The 21,815-nt window shown below is 35.4% G+C and overlaps 1 protein-coding gene across 1 annotated transcript in view; it reads right to left on the bottom strand.

Moving 5' to 3' along the window:
* Positions 1 to 9,388: 9,388 nt before the first annotated feature.
* Positions 9,389 to 21,815, bottom strand: part of RNF217 (ring finger protein 217) — a 126,585-nt gene continuing 114,158 nt past the window's right edge. Inside the window, exons 4-6 of the mRNA XM_029224104.1 lie at positions 16,368 to 16,569; positions 11,635 to 11,706; positions 9,389 to 10,244 (exon numbers count right to left, since the gene is read on the bottom strand). Of these exons, the coding sequence (XP_029079937.1) occupies positions 10,171 to 10,244; positions 11,635 to 11,706; positions 16,368 to 16,569 (348 nt within the window). The 3' untranslated portion in view covers positions 9,389 to 10,170. The remainder of the gene's footprint in view (positions 10,245 to 11,634; positions 11,707 to 16,367; positions 16,570 to 21,815) is intronic.

Below are 21,815 nucleotides of genomic sequence, written 5' to 3'. Positions count from 1 at the left end.
AACACAATCCACCTTCCAAAACACACACTCATGAATTTCTATGCATTCCCGCTTCTCCATTCTTAGAATCTAGTGCAGAAATGACTTCGATAACTTTCCAAATTTACTTATGTACATGTAACTTTGGCACTGCCAAATTTTATCTTTTAATTTCTATAAATTCCAAATCTATTGGAAAAAAACCCCGAGTCTTCTCTTTTAAAAACTTTTATTAGGCTTTGCTAGGTGACGCTGCACGATGTCTTGCACACATCATGCGAGTAAACAGCACTCCACAGGAATCCATACAACAGTTCATACAGTGACAATCAAAGTAGTTGATTCCCATTATAGTTTGCATCCAAGTAGAGTGAATGTCGTTACACCCCTCCATGATCTGATCTCACAATTAAGATTACCCTTCCATTCTAAAACAATCAACCAAAAACAAACAAACAAAAAAAAATAGAAGCCCAACCACAACAAAAAGCCATAGGGATGTTACTGAAAGTCCAAAATTGGACTCCAGAATTTCACAAAGTATCAATCTTTTGAAAGACTAGCCCCTAAATTTTAGGGTAGCCCCTAAAATTTGTGTGATCTGACACTTGGGTTGCTTTTACCGCCAGCAGCAAGTGAGATTGTATTTACGAAGAAGGATCATTACACTGATATATATCCACTGAAAATTCTTGAGGTAATAGATTTTTAAATCTCATTGCTTAAAAAAAAAAAAAAATCTGTTAATTTCCATGTCCTGTCCAGCAGGACATATCTGTTGGCAGGAAGATTCTTTTCCTCTTTTTTTCTTTGTCAAATATTTACACATATTTGCATATACAACCTGTGTCTTTGTCTTTTCTAAGCACATGATTTATTTTAATTATTCACTATACATTCATCAGGAAACGTTGAATTGCATACTATAGTACATAAAGAATACAACAAAACCAGCTTTTTGTATAACACAAAAGGCAAGGACCAAGAAGAGCAAGGTAATGTACTGTACAAAATGTCTCGATGTCGATAAAGCCCACTGTGAGTTAATAACTCTATGTAAATAGCAAACACCATCATTCTTCAGCATCTGTGTGGAAGTAGATTACAGATGAAATATTACCAAAGACAACTGGTAGTGAACTGGTCGAATTCCTGAAGTACCATATAATTTCTTTTATTTTTAATGCTTTTTTAAAGTAATTTTGCCCTAATTGGAGTATAGATAAAGACCGATAACCATTTCAATTCCTGTTTTAAACTTTAATAATCAGCATTCTTTTTGGTGGTTTAAAAATACATTTCAATTATAATGGCTTCAATTTATGGTGTTTAAGATCCTTTTAAAAATACTTTAGCTTAAAAATGAGCAATGAATTTAAGAAAAATATATTGGCTAACCTGTTGTTCTAGAGATAATACAGTGAATGAAAGTAGCAAATGCAGCCTATATATATATATTCCTAGAGATACACTGTCTCATCAGCACTTTAAATAGGACAAAAGAACACTCACAAAAAATATATGGCTCTTTAGATAAGAAATAAAGTCAAGTGAAAAAAATAAGGCACTAAGAACATATATAAATGTTTTATATTCTCATCACACAAAGCACCGTATGGAAGGTTAAAGGGACTATACATTAGTGCTATTGGAAAATGGTAATAAGCCCAGTTTCCCTGACTTTTATTCACTAATTTCTTGCTTTCTTATAAGTGATTAATGTATAAACACTAAAATGGTGGGGGGAAATTATATATTCTGCTAAAAGCACAATTCATGGAACCAACAGCATGAAATAATCATTTGGAGATAAGAAGCAGATTGCTCTAAAAATGTAAGAAATTAAGGTCTTAAATACTCCTGATTTTTCAACATTTTCATCACAAAAGAATTTGTTTCCTTTCCAGCTTTCTTTTAGGAATTTCTACAAAAGAGTATTAATATTTTCTATTTTCTTATTTTATTTCTACATGCCTCTTTCTTAAAATATATTCATAATGGTTTCCTCCACATAGTTTTATGAATACCAAAGTTAACAGTATGACTAATGAAATGTAGACAAAGTTAAAAAGTAAAATTATATAAATACTTTCAATATCATTGAAAATGTAAAGAAAATCTCTTTTCAACCAGGCTCATATATAAATATGAAAAGTAGTATGACATTATTTGGAAAATGGCCACAAGTTTTACAGAAAATGAAAAACGTATAATGTAATGAAACTATGGACAAGATCTAGTACAAACTACTAGTGAAAGTCATTCATCTTAAAATTAAGAAATTCTTCTCATTTGCTATTGTTTGTGAGGATGTAATTATTGATAAAATGGGATATATTCTGGTAATTCAAACAGGAGGTAACAATTATTCTTTAGAACTGCAATTTCTAAATATAATGACAGCGTAAACACCCAAATGTTTTTCTTTTTACCATTTTACATTCTTTGAGTAAAAGGAGAATATGAATACAGTAATTTAATAGGCCCACAATTTTGCAATATATATATACATATAAATAAATTTGTTTCATGAATATATCTTATAACCAATTTTGTTTACAATAGAAACAAAACAACTAACTGTTGTGGCTTCTTAATAAATAATGTGTTGTTATGTTATGTTAAAATGTGTTAACATAACAACATTTTTATGCCACTGTTTTTGTGTTCCTTCTACACAGAACTATTTCTGTTCTCTCGGAATTTACTACTTATTAAATTAATAATTTCTTTCATAAGCAACATATATATATCATATATATATACCAATTAGTGTTCTAGGTTTCATACAAAATATAAGGTTGGTTCACCTTTTTCAAGACCATCTACAGAACTTAAATTATGATGAAAATGATCAAATAACAAAATTAAGCTGTTGCCACGTGGAATTAAAAAAATAGGTCTTATGCAGACATAGAGAATGGACATGAGGACATGGGGAGGGGGAAGGGTAAGCTGGGACGAAGTGAGAAAGTGGCATGGACATATATACACTACCACATGTAAAATAGATACCTAGTAGGAAGCAGGGGCATAGCACAGGGAAATCAGCTCGGTGCTTTGTGACCACCTAGAGGGGTGGGATAGGGAGGGTGGGAGGGAGATGCAAGAGGGAGGAGGTATGGTGATATATGTATATGTATAGCTGATTCACTTTGTTATAAAGCAGAAACTAACACACCATTGTAAAGCAATTATACTGCAATAAAGATGTTAAAAAAATAGGTCTTAGAGAAAGGGTTTGTAATCAGTTGATAAAGTCATACTTTATCTAGAATTTTCTTTATAAAGGAACATAAAGCATGCTAATTTTGTTTAAACTGAAAAAAATTCAGATATTTCTATCAAGTATTTAGACAGTATTTACTCCAGGGAAACAATAAAGTTATATTTGGACATAGAGGAAGTAATATATTAATGAAAAATATTATTTTTAAGAACTTGACTGGATTATTGACATTTCTCCAACTGGGGCATGAGGTGAACACCTAACTTTACAGGGAACTGATGACCGATGTGGTCTGCCAGCTACAAGGAAAAATCTGAAGTAACATCATCTCAGCAATTTGAGGGGATTTTTAACACCCAAGTTTGACTATCCCTTGAATTTTTCCATATCATGTAATAAACCTATGCTAAATATATCTTGAGTGTGGCTTATATCTAAATCATATCAACGAAAAAGTTGAACGTTTGCAAACGATGCATGGTTTCTCTAGAATAGGGCTGATATTAGTTACATGTAATACCATCCACTTTAGATTATCAGGAAGTCTAATAACATTCCCAGAACTAAGAATCCACAGTCAAGTACAAATCCAACAATATATTATAAATCCATCCCTAAGTCCAAGCTGTGGTACTTTTTGTTGAAACAAAGACCCCCAAACCACACATCTGGTCATTTTGGATGAATCAAGGATGATCTGGGGTCAGACTGGATCAATGTCCACACGTGCTTTCTGTCCAACTAATAGGCAAACACAATATTGACCTTATAATAATCATGAAACAATTTCTGAAGCTTGGTTTCAGAGTATTTCTATGCTCTCTGATTCAAATAACGTCTCATTCATTTTACTTCTTGTCAGAGGGCTGGGCAGTGTTCTCCAACTCCTATCAGGAAGAGGGACGTGTTCCAAATATTCCTGAGATGTTTTAACTTACAGATAAAAGAAGCCAAGGTATGTTTACTACCAGGGCCAAATTCTGGAGTCCTTTCAGTTTGAATTTCATTTGAGTCAAAAAAGTTAATGGTGAGAGAATTTATCCCACACTTCGTCAAGATGGGAAGGAGACTGCAGAGGGAAAAAGCAAGATAACCAGGAAATCTAAAAAGAAAACAGAAACTTGATGTTGAAGCATGTGAGTATCACTTCACAAGCAGGGAAGAAAGTCATTTAATATGATGGAACAGAGTGACAAAAATGTGAGATAGACCTGAAAAACAAAAAAAATTTTTCTATGCTAATAAGTCTGTGTAATCTAAGTAATGCAGTAAGTAAATATACCTAATGAAATTTCTTTTATAAGCTAAAAGGAAGTGGCCAAAAAAAAAAAGGCAGTAGTAATTTTTTATGTTTTCTTTTAAATTTATTGCCTTTTAAGTCCATATTGTTAGTATCAAAATAGTCACTTCTTTAGTCAAAAAAGAATATAGTTTATAATATGCATAATTACATGCTGCTAAAATTGGCACTATGTATGAGAAAATGTAAGGTATGTGACATATGAAGACTTCAGCTAATGCCCCAAATAGACAATTACAAGTCTCACACTTCTGTGACTCTCTGCTTCTTGGATCTCGATAAAATGACTACAGTCCAGCCTCAGAACAGTGATGTACAATAAAAGCCCCACTCAACAGTTGGCTATGAAATGAGTATTAGTTCCATCCTCTAAACCAGAGTTACGAAGGAATGCCTTTCTCTTATAAAGGTTTGCATTGAAAAGGTAGCATTTCACAATCTTGAATACTCCCCAAATTTGGAACTCTGATTTTGTTCAGACCATAGTTTAATGCCTCTATAAAATTATTTCAGTTTTATTAAAGTAATAATTATAGATATTCATATTAAACTGGGACTTGCAACTTATTTTCCAGAGGAGGAAAATGTCATAATTAAAACACAATGATTTGAAAAACAAAATATGCTAACTGGCTGTTGATGGTAGTTTTGATTTACTATGTTACTAATCAGTGGAATTTCTTTTATAGATTTCATGAAAAATAAAAATGCTCCTAAAACTTTCAGTAGAAACTAACTTAATATTTTAAACAAACATTCCAACTAGGTTATTAGGTAACATGCATTAATTACTTGCTACGTTTGAGCTCCTAATACCAACTTCTAGGATTACTATAATTTCAGAAACTTGGCTACATCTTTTCCAGGTATGTTTCACTTGTTTTAAATTTTCAGCTTGATTCCACCCCCCCCCCCCCCTGCCCGCCCCCCCCCCCCCGCCAAATTTAAAGAGGTGACATATATTTGCTAATACTGTTATTCTACTATCTCCATCAAAATACTGCAATTAGTTTCCTCAACTCTGTCAAATTGCTTAAATGGCACAAGTATTTTAAAGTGCATTATTGGATCTTAAGGCTATATTTATACTAAGCATTAACACAAAACAATAAAGTTGACCACAGGAAAGATTACTTTCAATAGTTGGGATAGATTTCAGCCACAAATATGAAAGGTTAAGCATACAATCCAATGGGAAGACTCACATTAAGGCATATATGCAGCCTGCATATAAAATTCAAATATAAAATGGCATTTGCCACGAATTTTTATTTTGGTACTTAATGAAGTATACCAATGGATATTATTTAGGCCACTAACTTTTTATAATTATGAATTTAACAGAGCTCATAAAAGTCTAGTGTTAAAAACAACTGCATTGTTTAACAAGGGAGAAAGCAGATCCATTTGGTGGCACGTGTACTCAATTTGACAAAGGTCTGGAAGGAATGCTAGTGCTTTGCACGTGCCTGAGTGAGTTTTTAACCCACTCCTTTCTCTCCTCCTCTTTTCTAGTGTAGAGGAGCTGGTTAGAATCTCAAAGGAGTGTAGAAAAATGAGGTTGCATTGTTTGGGGACTGGAAGAGTATTTTGAAGGTCCTTTAGGGGATCCATGGGCCATGTATTTGGGTGATAGGATTGAAAGATAAAGACTACCTGTGGCCTTGGGACTCAAGAGATGGTGGGTGACACAAGACAGGGAATTTCCTGACAGGCACCACTGAATCCTGATATCACAGCAAGGAAAGTACAATTAAAGGTACCAGGTTGTAACCCGACCAGTGTTTAATTTATCTTTGATTGTTTTCCAGTCTGTTCTACCTTTAGGATACAATAGCACTTATCAGAAAATCAAGGTTGGTGGCAACAGGATGTTGTTTGTGCCAAAAGGTTTGACCCTTCTTTTCTTAACTTCACATACAGAAGTTCTTAGGGAAATGCTGGGATTCATTGTAAAATAAAGGTTTCATGTTATCCAAGTTTATGAGCAACCCAACAAACCACCAAACCTCACATACAGTGAAAATTATTTTTCTGTGGAGAATGTGGTCATTCATAATTACCAACATGTTGCTTCCTACTTTTCACAAAGGCATAATTAAGTTCCTCTGTGGAGCAACATGCATGAACATGGAGAGTGTTTTAAAAAACGTGACAAACATGATCACTTTGGCTATTTCATGTAAATCCCTCAAGTTTTAAAACTAGGCAATCCAAATGTCAATGCATCTTTCTCACATTATCTTATAGACATCTCATTGCATTTTATTTTTATTGGAATAAGATGAATTTTCTTTTGTAAGTGTTGGCAAGATATTTATTTGGCTAATCAAGCATGGGGGGGGGGAAATTATCCTGCAAAAGATGCTTTTCTTTAAAAATTATGCACTTTTACACAAGTCTTTCTCCAAGAAAAGGGCCTTAAGTATATTATCTCTATGATCTCATTCACTGAAAGTGCATGAAAATTTTATTACTAATATAAAAACCGAATTTAAAAACTTATGAAAATGTTCACACAGTGACAAAAATATATGTAAAGGATCTTCACTAATGCTTTGTAATAGAGAAGTGAAAACAAACTTGATGTTCATTCAATAGGAGACTGATTAAATAAAGTACAGCCCCACAATGGAATATGTAGTAATTGACAGAAGAATGAGATACATCTATTTAAACTCTTATGGAAAGATGTCTACCAATTCATAGTAAAATGAAAAATAGTCACAGGACAGTAAGCATATTATTATTCTATTTATACAAAATGAATACACACACAGATACACACACACACACGCATACTTATTTGTATATTTATAGATAGTATCTGGAAAGACACATACCAAATTATTAACAGTGGTTACCCCTAGAAAATAAGGGGTGGGGAAAAGCAGAGGAAGTTGTATTTTATAATTCAATATACTTTGATTGTTTTAAAAGGAGCATATATTAAATTTACAATGAAAACATATCAAAAAATGACAAGCCTTGGATAAAAAGATATTCATCTTACATGCATGCTGCTTTTGTTAAAGTTGTTTTTAGAATTTACCCCAAAAGGTGCGATTGTTTTACCTTCAAGTTAGCACTAACATATAAATGATCTTTTATTTTTCTTCTCCCTTTTTAAGATCTTAACGATACTTAGCAAAAAAATTCACAAATAACTATTTTAAGTCACTAGCAGGGAAAGGCCTGATATATACCAACTTTGAAAGCAAAAAATGCATATGTTAATTTTTTTAAATCTATGCAATAGAAAAATGAAAATCCTGTGCAGCACTGTGCACACTATCGCGAGTGCTGATGAAAGAGCCTCCACTGATAACAAACGCCGCTCTGTAAGTGGAAAATTGGAACATTTCCAAATAATATAAAAATATCTCCAAAAGATAAATTATTCAAAGAAAGGAATAAAAATCCCTGAGTAGGCCAAAGACAACAGATACAATAACCTAAGAAAATAGATTATCCAGGACCAGAGAGTATATTATTTAGCTAGATGGTATATATGTATTCATATACAGCTATGTATATGTCTAAGTATATATACATACACATATCATACATAAACACATCCACTAGATTTAGAATTAATCATATTCACACATTGTCAAACTAACACCCAAGTCTAGGAAAGGACAATTTACATAAATTAAGCACTCTTACAACAGAATTACACGGATTTAGGGCTAGAAATTCCCATTCTCTCAGTTTTAATACTAGAGCAATTAGAATAGGCACTCAATAAATATTTGTTGGATGGATAGATGGTTGGATGAATGGAAAGATGAATTTGTGAAACTAGATTCTTCTTGTATCATGTTATGCTTTAGAAATATGCTATTCCAGGCCATAAATGGCACACCCTCCTCGAACTGGAAATAGACTAGTCCAAAGTATAGCTTTTCTGAGCGTTACTCAGAAAAGAATGGAAGTGCTGGCTTGTTATCCATGAAAGCAAACTTCACTATTACAGACTTTCCAGATCAAATAAGAATGATAAATGTTCTTATACTCTGGAGCCCAACAAGACAAACTATCCATGTTAATGCATGTTTTATCACATAATCTATTTCAATTCAGAAAAGGTTATTGAAGAATAAATGCTACATCTACGCCAATAGCTAATGTTAAGGATCTGGAGACAAGTGCAAACTTTAAGCTTCTTAGAGGTCTTTAATTCCCTTCTGCTGATGAACATTCGTGATGAAAACAAAAAAAAAAACACAGTTTAATTACTTGTCCTTTTCTTATTTTTAAAGATTTCTCAGCTTGGTAAAACATCCTGAAAATAATTTTTTCATTTTTTTTTGTTTCCTTCTCCAAAAGCAGTTTATATTTTAGATAAACCCATGAACACAAGAAGTTTTGTTTTAAATCACCCCTCCATAAGAAGATACCAATACATAATTATGCATTGGAGCAATAAACATAAGAAAAATCCTTCAAAAACAGTATTTGTTTTTATGAAAAACTTGAGGAGTAAAAGAGAGAGAGAGAGAGGGAAAGGAGAGGTGAGAGGGTGGGGTTTTAAACAATATCATATGCTTAACCTAAAGCATAATTATTGTAATCACAAGTTGGTTAAAAAATTAGCAGAATAGGGATATGTTTAAAGGCCTCAGCAGTTCTCTCTACAGCACACTTATTTAAATTAATTATAGAGTGAAGCAAGTATGCCAACATATAAGAAATCTGAAAAAGAAGACAGAACGTTCAGGTCTTGAGAATTTCCTAGAAGCAGCCTATTAGTTTTATCAGTTTATAAAGTTTGATAATCCTTGAGGTGACACTGCACAAATTTGTGTGTGTGTGTGTGGGCGGGGGGGGAGAGAGAGAAAGAGAAAGAAATAGAAATGGTCAACATCAAAATAGCCTGTTGTGTACGTTGACTTTAATTCAGTACATTACCAAATTATGCCCACAAAGGAACAATCATTTTTAAATATGTCTATGAAAATGTGGAAAAATAGTGTAGGCATGGAACTTGACAAGTACAAGGTATTGGACCTAGTTTTAATACAGATATGTATATACACACACATTCACACCCCTACACATATACACTTCAGTAACTATGATTCTTCTCATTCGTTTAGTTTCATTAGTTCCCTTTTGGGCATTGAGATTTTTAACAATTATAGCATCTGAAGGATGAAGGAATTATACTGCTTGGGTCACGGATGAAAATTGGTGCATATGGTGAGCCTTCATCTTCTGAAAAGTGGCCTTGCTTGTTGGTACAGGTGGGACCTTCAGTTATTCACACCAAGTCTCAGAAGAGGGCATGGAGGGAGATTCAGGTACAAAGACAGTCCAAGCAATGCTCAGGAGATGCATGCTCAGACAGTTCTGAGGATAACTGGTTCTAATTAAAATACTTTCTTCCAAGAACCATTAAGAAGATCAGAGTTATGATATAGATGTTTATAGTCTATGAAAGTGACCATTTTGTAAAAGCAGCAATCTGTATAAGGAAAGGACAGGATACCATGTCGGGAATGCACCGGAGCTAGAGGCATTGTGGCCTGCACAGAACACAGGAGAAGAGATGGCAAAAGGGTCCTCTTGGCAGTTTTCAAGAAGTGACCCTCAGACAGGTGTCTAATTCTGGGTAGCTCCTACCCGGACCAGCGTAGTCAGATGAAATCATCCGCATTTACCAGTGCATTCCTGTCCGTGATCGTTTTCTCTGTTTTTTACAAAGGCAATAGATAGGAAATACAAATAAACCTGGGGGTTAAAAAAAAAAAAAAGATTAAAGCTAATTAAGAGGACAGGCTTTTAGTATCATAGATTTGAAAATTTTCTATTTTCAAATTTTTATTTTGCAAGCTATTTATAAATAATCATTATTTAGTAATACATGAAAATGAAAAGAAGGAAGATACCTATGCTATGAAATGTACTTCGTTCTTCAAGATTTCATTCTTTATTATTTTTCTTCAGCTCCTTCTCCCCCTTTTAATGAAGTCTGTGATACCAGTTTGGATATGAATGTTTTTTATCAAAATATCAAAACTTAAATCTTCTTTATCATCCCTAGTCATATCACTTGCACACTGATATTCATGCTTCGGTTTCAGGCCATATAGCATGTTACTTAAGAAAATGGGCAGTGGAGCAAATGTCAGCTTTGATTCCCAGTTCTACCACTTGGGAGGTCCTAGTAAAGCCTTAATTTCCTCAACTGTAAAATGCAGATAATAATAGTATTTACTTCATAAAGCCTCATTCACTGTAAGAACTTAAATGTTAGTTACCTTATAATTCTATCTGTCCTGCACATGCAAATTACTTGCTAAACAGAACTTTACATATAAAAATCAATTTATTCAGGAAAAAAGAGAAATCCCATCTGCTATGTGGAACAATCATCAAAGCAGCCTTTAGCTCTAGTGTTTAATTTTAAATCCTCTACAGCAGTGGTTCTCAAAGTGTGGTCCTTGGACCGCCTGCATCAGCATCACCTAACTTTTTAGAACTAGGCCCCTACACTGAATCAGAAACTGTGAGTAGGAACCAGGAACCTGTTTTTTAACCAACCCTCAAGGTTCTTATAAAGCACTCCAGAGTCTGAGAACCACTGCTCGAAAATACATATTTTAATATACTTTATGAATAAAACTATATTTATCACTGATACATTTTCTATTTGTTAGTGCTCAAGTATATGCTGGGTACGTGTTCCTATCCACATCAAAAGCATCTTTTTGACCCAGGGAACCCTTTTACTAGAACTAACCGAAGACCCAAAGGTGTAACAGAGCCTCTTTTCTTCAATGTTCCAACCTGAACTCAGAATTGGAAGATCTGGGTCCTCGTCTACTGGAATCTTTTGCTAAGATACTAGTTACATTAACTTTTGTATTAAAAGGGGACTAATAATGCTTTATAAGAAACATGAATCAAAGTGTTCATGGGCTGAGAAAGTGTCATACAAATACACCCTGTACGAAACACACTCCTCTGAATCTATAAATCATGTGCTGATTGCTTATTTCGAGCAAGCATGGAACAGGTACCATCTACACTTAATACTGACTCACTATTACATTTACACTCATATTCTCTCTGTGGCACTCAGAGAATTCTCATCTCAGATACATTAAGTATTTCTTACCGATTACAACTGCTATGGCCCCTAGTGCTAATCCCAAGACCAGAATTAGAGGTGCAATGAATAATTTTCCAGCTGGAAAACAAAAGGCAAACCATTTAGAGAGTCTTAAACTAAAACTAAAAACAATTTCAGCAATGCTTAATATCACAATGTATGTTATTTTTTAAGGAGTCATTAAAATTAAGGCAATATTTCTCTAAGGAAATGTATCAGGTGTAGAACAAATACACATATGTAAGTTCAGTAACTTCACTCAAGTCCTGGGCACATGTGTCATACATCACATAAATCATCCTTTACAAGCAAGAAAATACCAAAGCTACTGGTTCACTTTATTCCACCAGGACCATTCATCTTTGTGTTTTTCCTTTAGATCTCTTCCATTTTAAATTTTTTAAATTCTGAAAGATTAAGAAAGGAGTGACATTCTGAGCTGGCAGGAGAAAATCTAATTAGGTCACAAAATGGAGAGCTAGTAGGTGCTACAGAGGGCTGTGCCCAAGTCCACATCTGAAAATGTGATTTATTTATTTCCTGGGTCCAAAATAAACTAACTATATGAACACCTAATACACTGAATTACAAATGGGATGTTTCAATACCATTGTTAGAAAAAATTCCCAATAAACATACAATATATTGAAGGTTTTTCAAATGAATCATTTTAACAAACTTAGAAAGGAAGCACTTATAAGGATGCCAAATGGCATCAACCAGCACTTTTTTTTCTAAATGAATAACTGAGCAGTGATTACAATAAACTCTAGTTATAGCACAGAGTTCACAACTGGAATCCTACTAGCGTTAAAAGACACTAGCACAAAAATAGGGGCTAGTAGTTAATATCTTGTCATTACATAGTAATCTTGATCTTAAGACATGTGACAGCAATAGCTGTACAACCCAAACACAACAAGAGAAGAGGAAGGAATGGAGGGACTTTGCAGTAGACTCCCTTAGCTGTTGAAAATAAAGCAGCAACACCATTCTATAAATAAGGACAGTAATTTGGAATAACCAATTACATTAAAAAACAGAAACATAATGCAGCCATGTGTTGGAAATTTGTCAGAAAAATATTAACTTCTTTATTCTTAAGAAAGGGGCTTTGGAACCACAGAAAAAACACAGATTAAAAAATACAGTTTTTAATATCTAATTTTGAAAAAACTGCCATTCAATTGACACAATGTCTAACCATGGGGTTTACTTACATTTTTCACCAATGACAGAATCAATCAAGTAATACTAAATCGCATTGAACAATTACATTTTGTACATTCTTAAAGCTACACTTGAGTTTATACTATATTGATTTGTATATTGTAAAAGAATCTGGTTTTTTTCCTACACATGTAGCTCAGTGTGCTCATTCATGTTTCCTTTTTAAGTAATTATCAATATATTTTCATAATAGTGATGAAACATGACTGCAAAGTAACAGCAGTATTTTTTTTTATTTTCAAATATCACAGAACTCAAATAACCAGATATGTGCTCTCTCTCTTTGGGAAGTAATAAACTTATTACAATCATGCAATCAATGTTCAGTACACGTTAAGTCTACCTTTGAAACTGTCTTGAGGACATTTAAGCACAGATTCTCTAATTCCTAGATCAATAATAATTCTTTTAAAATACCATTCTCAATAGCTGAAATAGTATTCTATTATATCCATATATTCTAGCTTATTTAAATATTTTAGTATTTATTTTTTGTTCCCTTTTCTGCTATTTTAAATTATACTTGCAAATAAACCATTGTCAACCTAGATGTTTTATCATGTTTTAAAATATCCTTCACATTATTATCAAATTTCTTTGTAAAAGAATTGCACAAAATTTCCAGTTATTTCAATAGAGTATGGATGTCCAGCATAGAGTATTAACTCGACAAAATATTTGCTAATCAATATCCAGAAAAAAATTTCATTTTTTACATTTCTCTGACTACTAATAACACTGAATCTTTTAAAACATGTTTATTGGCTATCTGTATTTCTTCAATTCTGGTTCCAGACTTCTTTTCTTTTTGAAAAATGTGATATTTATTTTTGGAGGGGGGCCTCCATTGCTTTTGTTCATATAAATTATTTGCCAACTAGAAATCAGTTAAGGACCTGTATGTTCTTTATTATTATATGTTTTAATGTAATATTTTCAATATTTGTATGGAATTATATGAGAACAAAGCATTCTTTCTGTCACTTTTATTCCCAACACCATTCACTGAATAACCTACCTACTCCCTACCAGGGAGATACCTGCATGTCAGAGGCTGCTAATTACCCTCAAATCGCTGTTCTCCCTTATTCTCTAGAGGCAGAACCTCTGATCTGTGGCTGGGCAGATGGTCACATGACCATCCTTGTTTTCCAACCTCCAGCTGTGAGAGGAGGGCAGGCCCTTTCTCTGTCTCTGTCCAAGGACATCTGCAGGCTGTGGTCCCAAACTGAGGAGCAAACTGGGTTCCATCATGCAAGGATGGAGGGCAGGAGGGCTTTGCTGTCATCCATCTACTCTCTTCCATGGCAGGGAGAACGTAACCTTGGGACTTACAGAGTAACACCTTTTCCTGACTTTTGTAGGGATGAGATGTTTGAAATTAAATTGCTCTTTTTATTTAAAAACATTGCTTATAAAATAATTCTGTCTGATTTTGTAAAATGTAATGGGTAACATGAATTATTGTATTTTTTCCTTGTTTGTCCACAGGAAAAAAGTCCACATTTCCCTACTATACTTGGAGTGATGGTCCAACAGCAGTTCGAGGCGGCTGTGCTGGAGGTGCAAAAATATGTGTAGGAGGGAGAGCTTATCATAGGGCTAGCTGCTCCCTCCTTTGTCAGGTTCATCCTGACACACACGAGTACACACACATACACAGAAAAGAAAATGGGCCCAAAAGAAAACCATTTATAGAAAGCTGACCATAAAATTAAAAATAAAAACAGAGAAGACTGTACAAAGAAAATATTTCCCTGCTGACAATGTTTATGGGCTGTCCATTCTACAGGCTGTTAAATATCTTGACTCTATTTTATGACCTGGAAAGAGAATTCTAGTGGCATCTAGGCAAATGGTGAAAGGACTCAAAGAGAATGCACCCAAAATATTATTGAACAAATAGGGCAGGAAATGACTTTCCTTATTTAAGAATGACTAAACAGAAAAACGAAAAGGAAAAAAAAAAGCACGGTCAAATCAAAGATTATTTAAAACAAAAATGAAAGGAAACACTTTGCCACAAAATGGCATTGAAGTAGGAAAGGAAAGGACTACCAGTGCAGGAAATGTAAGGATGTTGGTTTTTAGGTTGCTTTCTGTATGTACAGACTTACAAATAGGTTACAGCTCAAAACTTAATTTTGCAGTTAGTTTTCTCATGGTAATATTGTTATAAATAGTGGTTAGATTCCCTAGCTATCCCTCTAAAGTCTGTTTAACTAGTAAGTATATATTGGTTATAAGTATATATTGGTTATACAAATATAATATATACCGTTATAAGCAACTAAACAGAAAAGCACTGAAAATCATTAAAACCAATCTTGACTATATTGAATGCTGTTGGTTGTGGGAAATTATGTTTAATTAAAGCTCAGTAAGGGTGTTTTTATAGATATCATATAAGATTTTAGAAAATGATGGCACTGGTTTCCCCATGATAAAATGAAATTTAAAATATATGTTCTATTGTTTACCTGACAGAAGTATATTATTACCATCAGCTTTGTTCTGATTAGCCTGACATGATTCTAGCGAGGACAGCAGTTTACAACAGTAATGAAGTGATGGAGGGCTAAAGAGTGATATAAAGATGGTCTCACGAAGTAACCAGGCACAAGTAAGTAGAAAGCAAGAAACGCAGACAATGTTAAAAAGTACTGTGTATACATGAGAAAGACTGCCAGAGAAAGAAATAATGGAGTTCTGCATGATGAAAAAGAAAGAAATCTCACAGTAGGTATATTCCAGAGGAGTAGGGAGCCATTGGAAGAACTATTAGGCCAGAAGAACACTGCATCACTCAAAGGTGGTGACACTAGGCCACAGCAGGAATCCGTGTTTATCTTTGCATATTTGTATATGAGACTGTGTGTTGTTGAGGACGAAGAAAGGGGTAAAAAATTCAATCCATAAAAGCATTGCACTTGGATATTTAAACTTGGGTTTGTATGCAATGAGGGCATTTGATGCTCATTTAATTAACTGTTAGCTATTAATATTAACTACTAATACAACAGAAAATACATACAAATATATACAATGGCTTATCAACTATATAGGTACAATGGAACTCCATTACAAGACTCTGAAACATAAGGATTTTTAAAATTGCACTGTTTGCCTTCCATGGATGAATAGAGGATATGCCTAAGACCAATGCTAGGTACTGTCACTACAAAAGAAATGTGACATTGTCCCCTTTCATCAAGTGGCTTACAATAGGCTTTCAGAAGACTAATGACTTCATATTTCTGCAGTGTAATAAATTGTTTTTCGAACAAAATCTGCTTGCTCATGTAAGCAGTGCCCTGCTAGCAAACAAGTTTTTAATTTTAAACTCAAAGGGAGAGAAAACATCTTCCTCCTATTTTGAGCTAAAGGCTCTACTAGAATACCTGGCAGGTGCTGAGATTTGTCATGGCTATTTTATTACATTCCTAAGTTCTATCGTCATCACTGCTTCCTTCCTGGGGAAGATTGTATAAGTCACGTCAGACACTCACCACAGACTGACCCTCGCACTAGTCTCCTTAGATGAGGTCTCTCTGGGAGGTAGCGGTATTTGCATCCAAATATACTGAGGTTTGATGTGTGGTCTCCAAAGAAACGGAGCTGGCGGTATCTCTCCCCACATCGATAACAAAAATTAGTGTTACATTGTGAACAGGTCATATGGTCACACCCTTCCGTTCTCTGGATATGGATCTGTACCAGCGAAAGAGGGAAAGAAAAAAAAAGTTACTAAATTTTTTATAAAGTAGAATCTGGCAAATGTATGGAATAACAGTTACTAGTTTCACCAAAATAAAAGCCTTACAAAGCATTCCTGAGGCTGTAAGTTTGCTTATTATCATGCTCTCCCAGGTCACCTTTGTATCAAACATTTTAAACATGTGTAAAGCTCAATAACATTTCAGGTGCTCAAGCTGTTGACTTATTTTGAATAATACAGATATAAACAAACACATCCCAAAGAAAACTCACTTATCTTTCTAGACATGCATCGAACTCAATGATTAGGAGGCAATTTAAAATGCTGTGAAGGTGAGAAATGCAAATCAAAACTACAAGGAGGTATCACCTCACACTGGTTAGAATGGGCATCATCAGAAAATCTACAAACAACAAATTCTGGAGAGGGTGTGGAGAAAAGAGAACCCTCCTGCACTGTTGGTGGGAATGTAAATTGATACAGCCACTATGGAGAACAGTATGGAGGTTCCTTAAAAAACTAAAAATAGAATTACCATATGACCCAGCAATCCCACTACTGGGCATATACCCAGAGAAGACCATAATTCAAAAAGACACATGCACCCCATTGGTCACTGCAGCACTATTTACAACAGCCAGGTCATGGAAGCAACCTAAATGCCCATTGACAGACGAATGGATAAAGAACTTGTGGTACATATACAAAATGGAATATTACTCAGCCATAAAAAAGGAACAAAATTGGGTCATTTGTAGAGACATGGATGGACCTAGAGACTGTCATACAGAGTGAAGTAAGTCAGAAAGAGAAAAACAAATATCATATATTAATGCACATATGTGGAATCTATAAAAAATGGTACAGGTGAACTGGTTTGCAAGGCAGAAATAGAGACACAGATGTAGAGAACAAACGTATGGACACCAAGGGGGGAAAGCCAGGGGGGGTGGTTGGTGGTGGTGGTCGCATGAATTGGGAGATTGGGATGGACATATATACACTAATATATATAAAATAGATAACTAATAAGAACCTACTGTATAAAAAAATTAATAAAATTCAAATTAAAAAAATGCTGTGAAGGTATGTTTTGTTGATGCTATGATCAGCAAGAACGAGGTGGCTTGGGGAATAAGAAGAGATGAAGAGGATTCCTTAAAGGAAAGGATTGTGTAAAATTTTTGTAAATAAATGTCAAGGAAAAGAAATCCTGTTGTGGAAGGAAATGATAGCAGGTGTAAGTGTATTTGCAGTACCATTTTAGTTTCCAGCTCTAATTTCATTTGCAAATGCTTGTACAGGACTGTGTATACAATGCTACCTGTGCAACTAAGCACCTCCCTCTGTTGTTGCTGTCAAGTTACAGGTAAGTACGGAGGTTACTTCTTATCTCCCAAGCTAAAATTTAGATATTACTTACATGAGAATAAAAATGTGATAATATACATACAGTGACTAAAACATTTTGGGGGCACATATTGAGTCAGATCAGTATAATATTGGTTCCATCTATCCCTTCCCCTTCACCAACCTAAAAATGTGAGATACTAAATACCAGGGCAATGCAACTGACACTCCCTGATTGCCAGGTGATCTCCTTTCTCACTTCTTCAATTGGGTGATTCTTAGGCTGATGCTAGACTAGAGTACCTTCCTGGATAGGTGAGGGCTAGCTTGAGATTAAGGGCATATAAGCATCTGTGGTCAAGGGTAACTACCAATCAATATTTGGTCAGTAGAAGCAAAATTTGTTTTTTCTGCTATTGGCCACCTCATCTTTTTCAATTACGTTGAATTCTTTTACCTGACAGTCCAGTGAGAGTCGACCCAGGTTTTGTTGGGCCTGAAGGTTATCTAATTGGGGGGCCCTCTTAAAGGAGAAGCATGTAAATTACAAATGCAAATTAGATACAAGGCCTAAGGAGACCTGAGCAGGTGAGGGTCTCTGCAGCTTGAGCTCTTTAGCTTCCTGGTAATTTCTCCCTTAGTCTCCCCATTGCACCTGTTTCTATGAATGATTCTGAAGAACAATTCCTATGACCACATCCATTTAGCACAGCAGATGGTATTAAGGAATGAGGTAGGCTAAGGCCCTACTGAACCTTTGAACTATTTCTCATGCTTTAAACTACCTGAGCACTAGGAGAGAACGTGTTCAGAGACAGCAGCTGAGCACCCAAAATAAAGGTTACTTAATCATATGCTCAACTTTTGGACTGTATACTGTAATTGCTCTTAATATGGAGGTAATTAAAGCTTAACAGATTTCCTGGCCACATAGCATAGTGTTGTATGTGACCTGTAAAGGGAAAAGGACTAATATTTGTTTAGAGCCTACTAAATGCCAAGCACTGTACCTAGCTTAGCGCCTTCAAGCCTCATGACCACACCATGAGACTGGCATGCTTATTCATAACCAGAGCTCAGAAAAGTAATCTGCTTGAATGAATGGAGAAAGTATTTTGATTCTTGTCTGTTTCTTTATTATGCTAAGCAGCCTCTTATTATAAACTTTAAGATAAAACCAGAGGGTCAATTGTATTCTTTGCTAACTGACAGAGTAGTCATGTCTGCCCTCCTGTACAAGGCATGTTCGAGTCTTTCTGCTTGTTTTAGCCGCTCTCTGGGTCAGTTCACATTCTTCCTTTAAAATAATGTCAAAAATTTTTCTGACAAGAAACTTGCTCTAATAAGCTAAACTTGTCACTGACAGTTCATTTGCCTCAAAATTTCATGTATCATTTTTACTGTCATTTTATATCTGCTTGTAATATTGTTTCATTGTGTTCTAAAATCTTTACGTGGTATACTTATTATTTCATTTAAATAGTGAAGACTGCAATTTTTAGCCTCTTTTAACAATCTTTCCTCATTTCTAAAATAATATTTGAAACACAGCAGGCAACTAAAATACTGTTAGTCCAAAAATATTTCTGCACAGGAAGTGATAAAATTCTAAGTTCTGACAATACTCTACAGGAACCTTGTACGTTGCAGGATTATATAGTTCTATAGATTAATTTGAATATTTTACTCATATAATGGCGATGATTTAATCATGAAAATGGTTTCATAATTTCCAACTATCAAGTACACAGTGCTTCCTTTAATACTACGGCAAATATATATTGATTATATATGAATATTTTATAACTTCATGCTAAATAGAAATGAACTGACATAATGCAAGTTAACTTGTAACAGAAGACATTACTTTTCACATTTGCTAAGAAGCAAGTTGTAATTTTGAACTCCTAACACCCAGAGGCTAATAAATTTCATATGATAAACGACTTCCCTGAATATATCTTTAAAGGTCACACTTTGACAATGCCATTTTTGTTTTTAAAACATAGAGCCTTAAAAAGTAGGTTTAAATTACATTTATGTTAAGTCCATTTTATTTCTCAGTGAAGCTTTATAAGTTATTTTATTATAGCTTCAAAACATTCATCAGTTTAGCTCTGCTAAAAAACATACCAATCACCCAAGTGGCTGTAATTCAGCACCAAAATTCTGTTCTTGGACTTCCCTGGTGGCGCAGTGGTTGAAAGTCCGCCTGCCGATGCAGGGGACGCTGGTTCGTGCCCCGGTCCAGGAAGATCCCACATGCCGCGGAGCAGCTGCGCCCGTGAGCCATGGCCGCTGAGCCTGCGCGACCGGAGCCTGTGCTCCGCAACGGGAGAGGCCACAACAGTGAGAGGCCCGCGTGCCGCAACAACAACAAAAAATTCTGTTCTTACTTAAGCAATGGAGACAGAGTAAGACAGATGAGATATTTCTAACCCATTAGATTAAACTGACTACCCATAAGCCACAAACATCATTTGATTTGTTATCACTAACAGGGTTTTTTCTCTCCATCTATGCCAAATAAGGATGGCTGATACGTAAGGAGTTGAATATTTAAGCACTAAATGTCGCTTATATAGCTCTACATTTACAAGCCATGATATAAAATGTTCAGGATATGCCAGATATTTCTTTAATGAGATTGATATTAAGTCCACATAGTAGTAGACAGAAATGACAGCACGGATCGTTTTTGGGCCTATGACATTCTTTATAGTACATATCAACACCTGTAATAAGACAGTGCTCAATATATGTACCTGCCCTCTTAAAGTTGTTTACATTTAGTTTAATAAAATGCCCACAAATTATCTTAAAAAATAGAACTAGACCATTTAGGAGGAAGATGGTGGAAGACTAAGACGCAAAGATCACCTTCCTCCCCACAGATACACCAGAAATACATCTACACGTGGAACAACTCCTACAGAACACCTGCTGAACGCTGGCAGAACACCTAAGACGTCCCAAAAGGCAAGAAACCCCCCACGTACCTGGAGGCGATTAAGAGCGCTGCTTAAAGGAGCTCCAGAGGCGGGCGTGAGCCGCGGCTAAAAGCGCGGACCCCAGAGACGGGCATGGGATGCGAAGGCTTCTGCTGCTGCCACCAAGAACCCTCTGTGTGAGCACAGGTCACTATCCACACCCCCCTTCCAGGGGGCCTGTCCAGCCCGCCACTGCCAGGGTCCCAGGATCCAGGGACACCTCCCCCGGGAGAACGCACGGCGTGCCTCAGGCTGGTGCAACGTCACGCCGGCCTCTGCCACCGCAGGCTCGCCCCGCACTCCATGCCCCTCCCTCATCCCCGGCCTGAGTGAGCCAGAGCCCCCAAATCAGCGGCTCCTTTAACCCCATCCTGTCTGAGCGAAGAACAGACGCCCTGCGGCGACCTACACGCAGAGGCGGGGCCAAATCCAAAGCTGAGCCCCTGGGAGCTGTGAGAACAAAGAAGAGAAAGGGAAATCTCTCCCAGCAGCCTCAGAAGCCGCGGATTAAAGCTCCACAACCAACTTGATGTACCCTGCATCTGTGGAATACATGAATAGACAACGAATCATCCCAAATTGAGGAGGTGGACTTTGAGAGGAAAATTTATGATTTTTTTCCCCCTTTCCTCTTTTTGTGAGTGTGTATGTGTATGCTTCTGTGTGAGATTTTGTCTGTATAGCTTTGCTTCCACCATTTGTCCTAGGGTTCTATCCGTCCGTTTTTTTTTGTTTGTTTTTTTCTTTTACTTCTTTAAAAAATTTTTTTTCTTAATAATTATTTATTTTAATAACTATTTTATTTTATCTTACTTTATTTTCTTATTTCTTTCTTTCTTTCCTTCCCTCCTTCCTTCCTCCCTCCCTCCTTCTTTCCCTCCTTCCTTCCTTCCTTCCTC

Source organism: Monodon monoceros, unplaced genomic scaffold, assembly GCF_005190385.1.
Source record: "Monodon monoceros isolate NGI ecotype Baffin Bay Population unplaced genomic scaffold, NGI_Narwhal_1 Super_Scaffold_15, whole genome shotgun sequence".
Classification (NCBI taxonomy): Eukaryota; Metazoa; Chordata; class Mammalia; order Artiodactyla; family Monodontidae; genus Monodon; species Monodon monoceros.
Note: the sequence above shows the minus strand (reverse complement) of the source record. Positions and strands in the feature narration are given on the sequence as shown.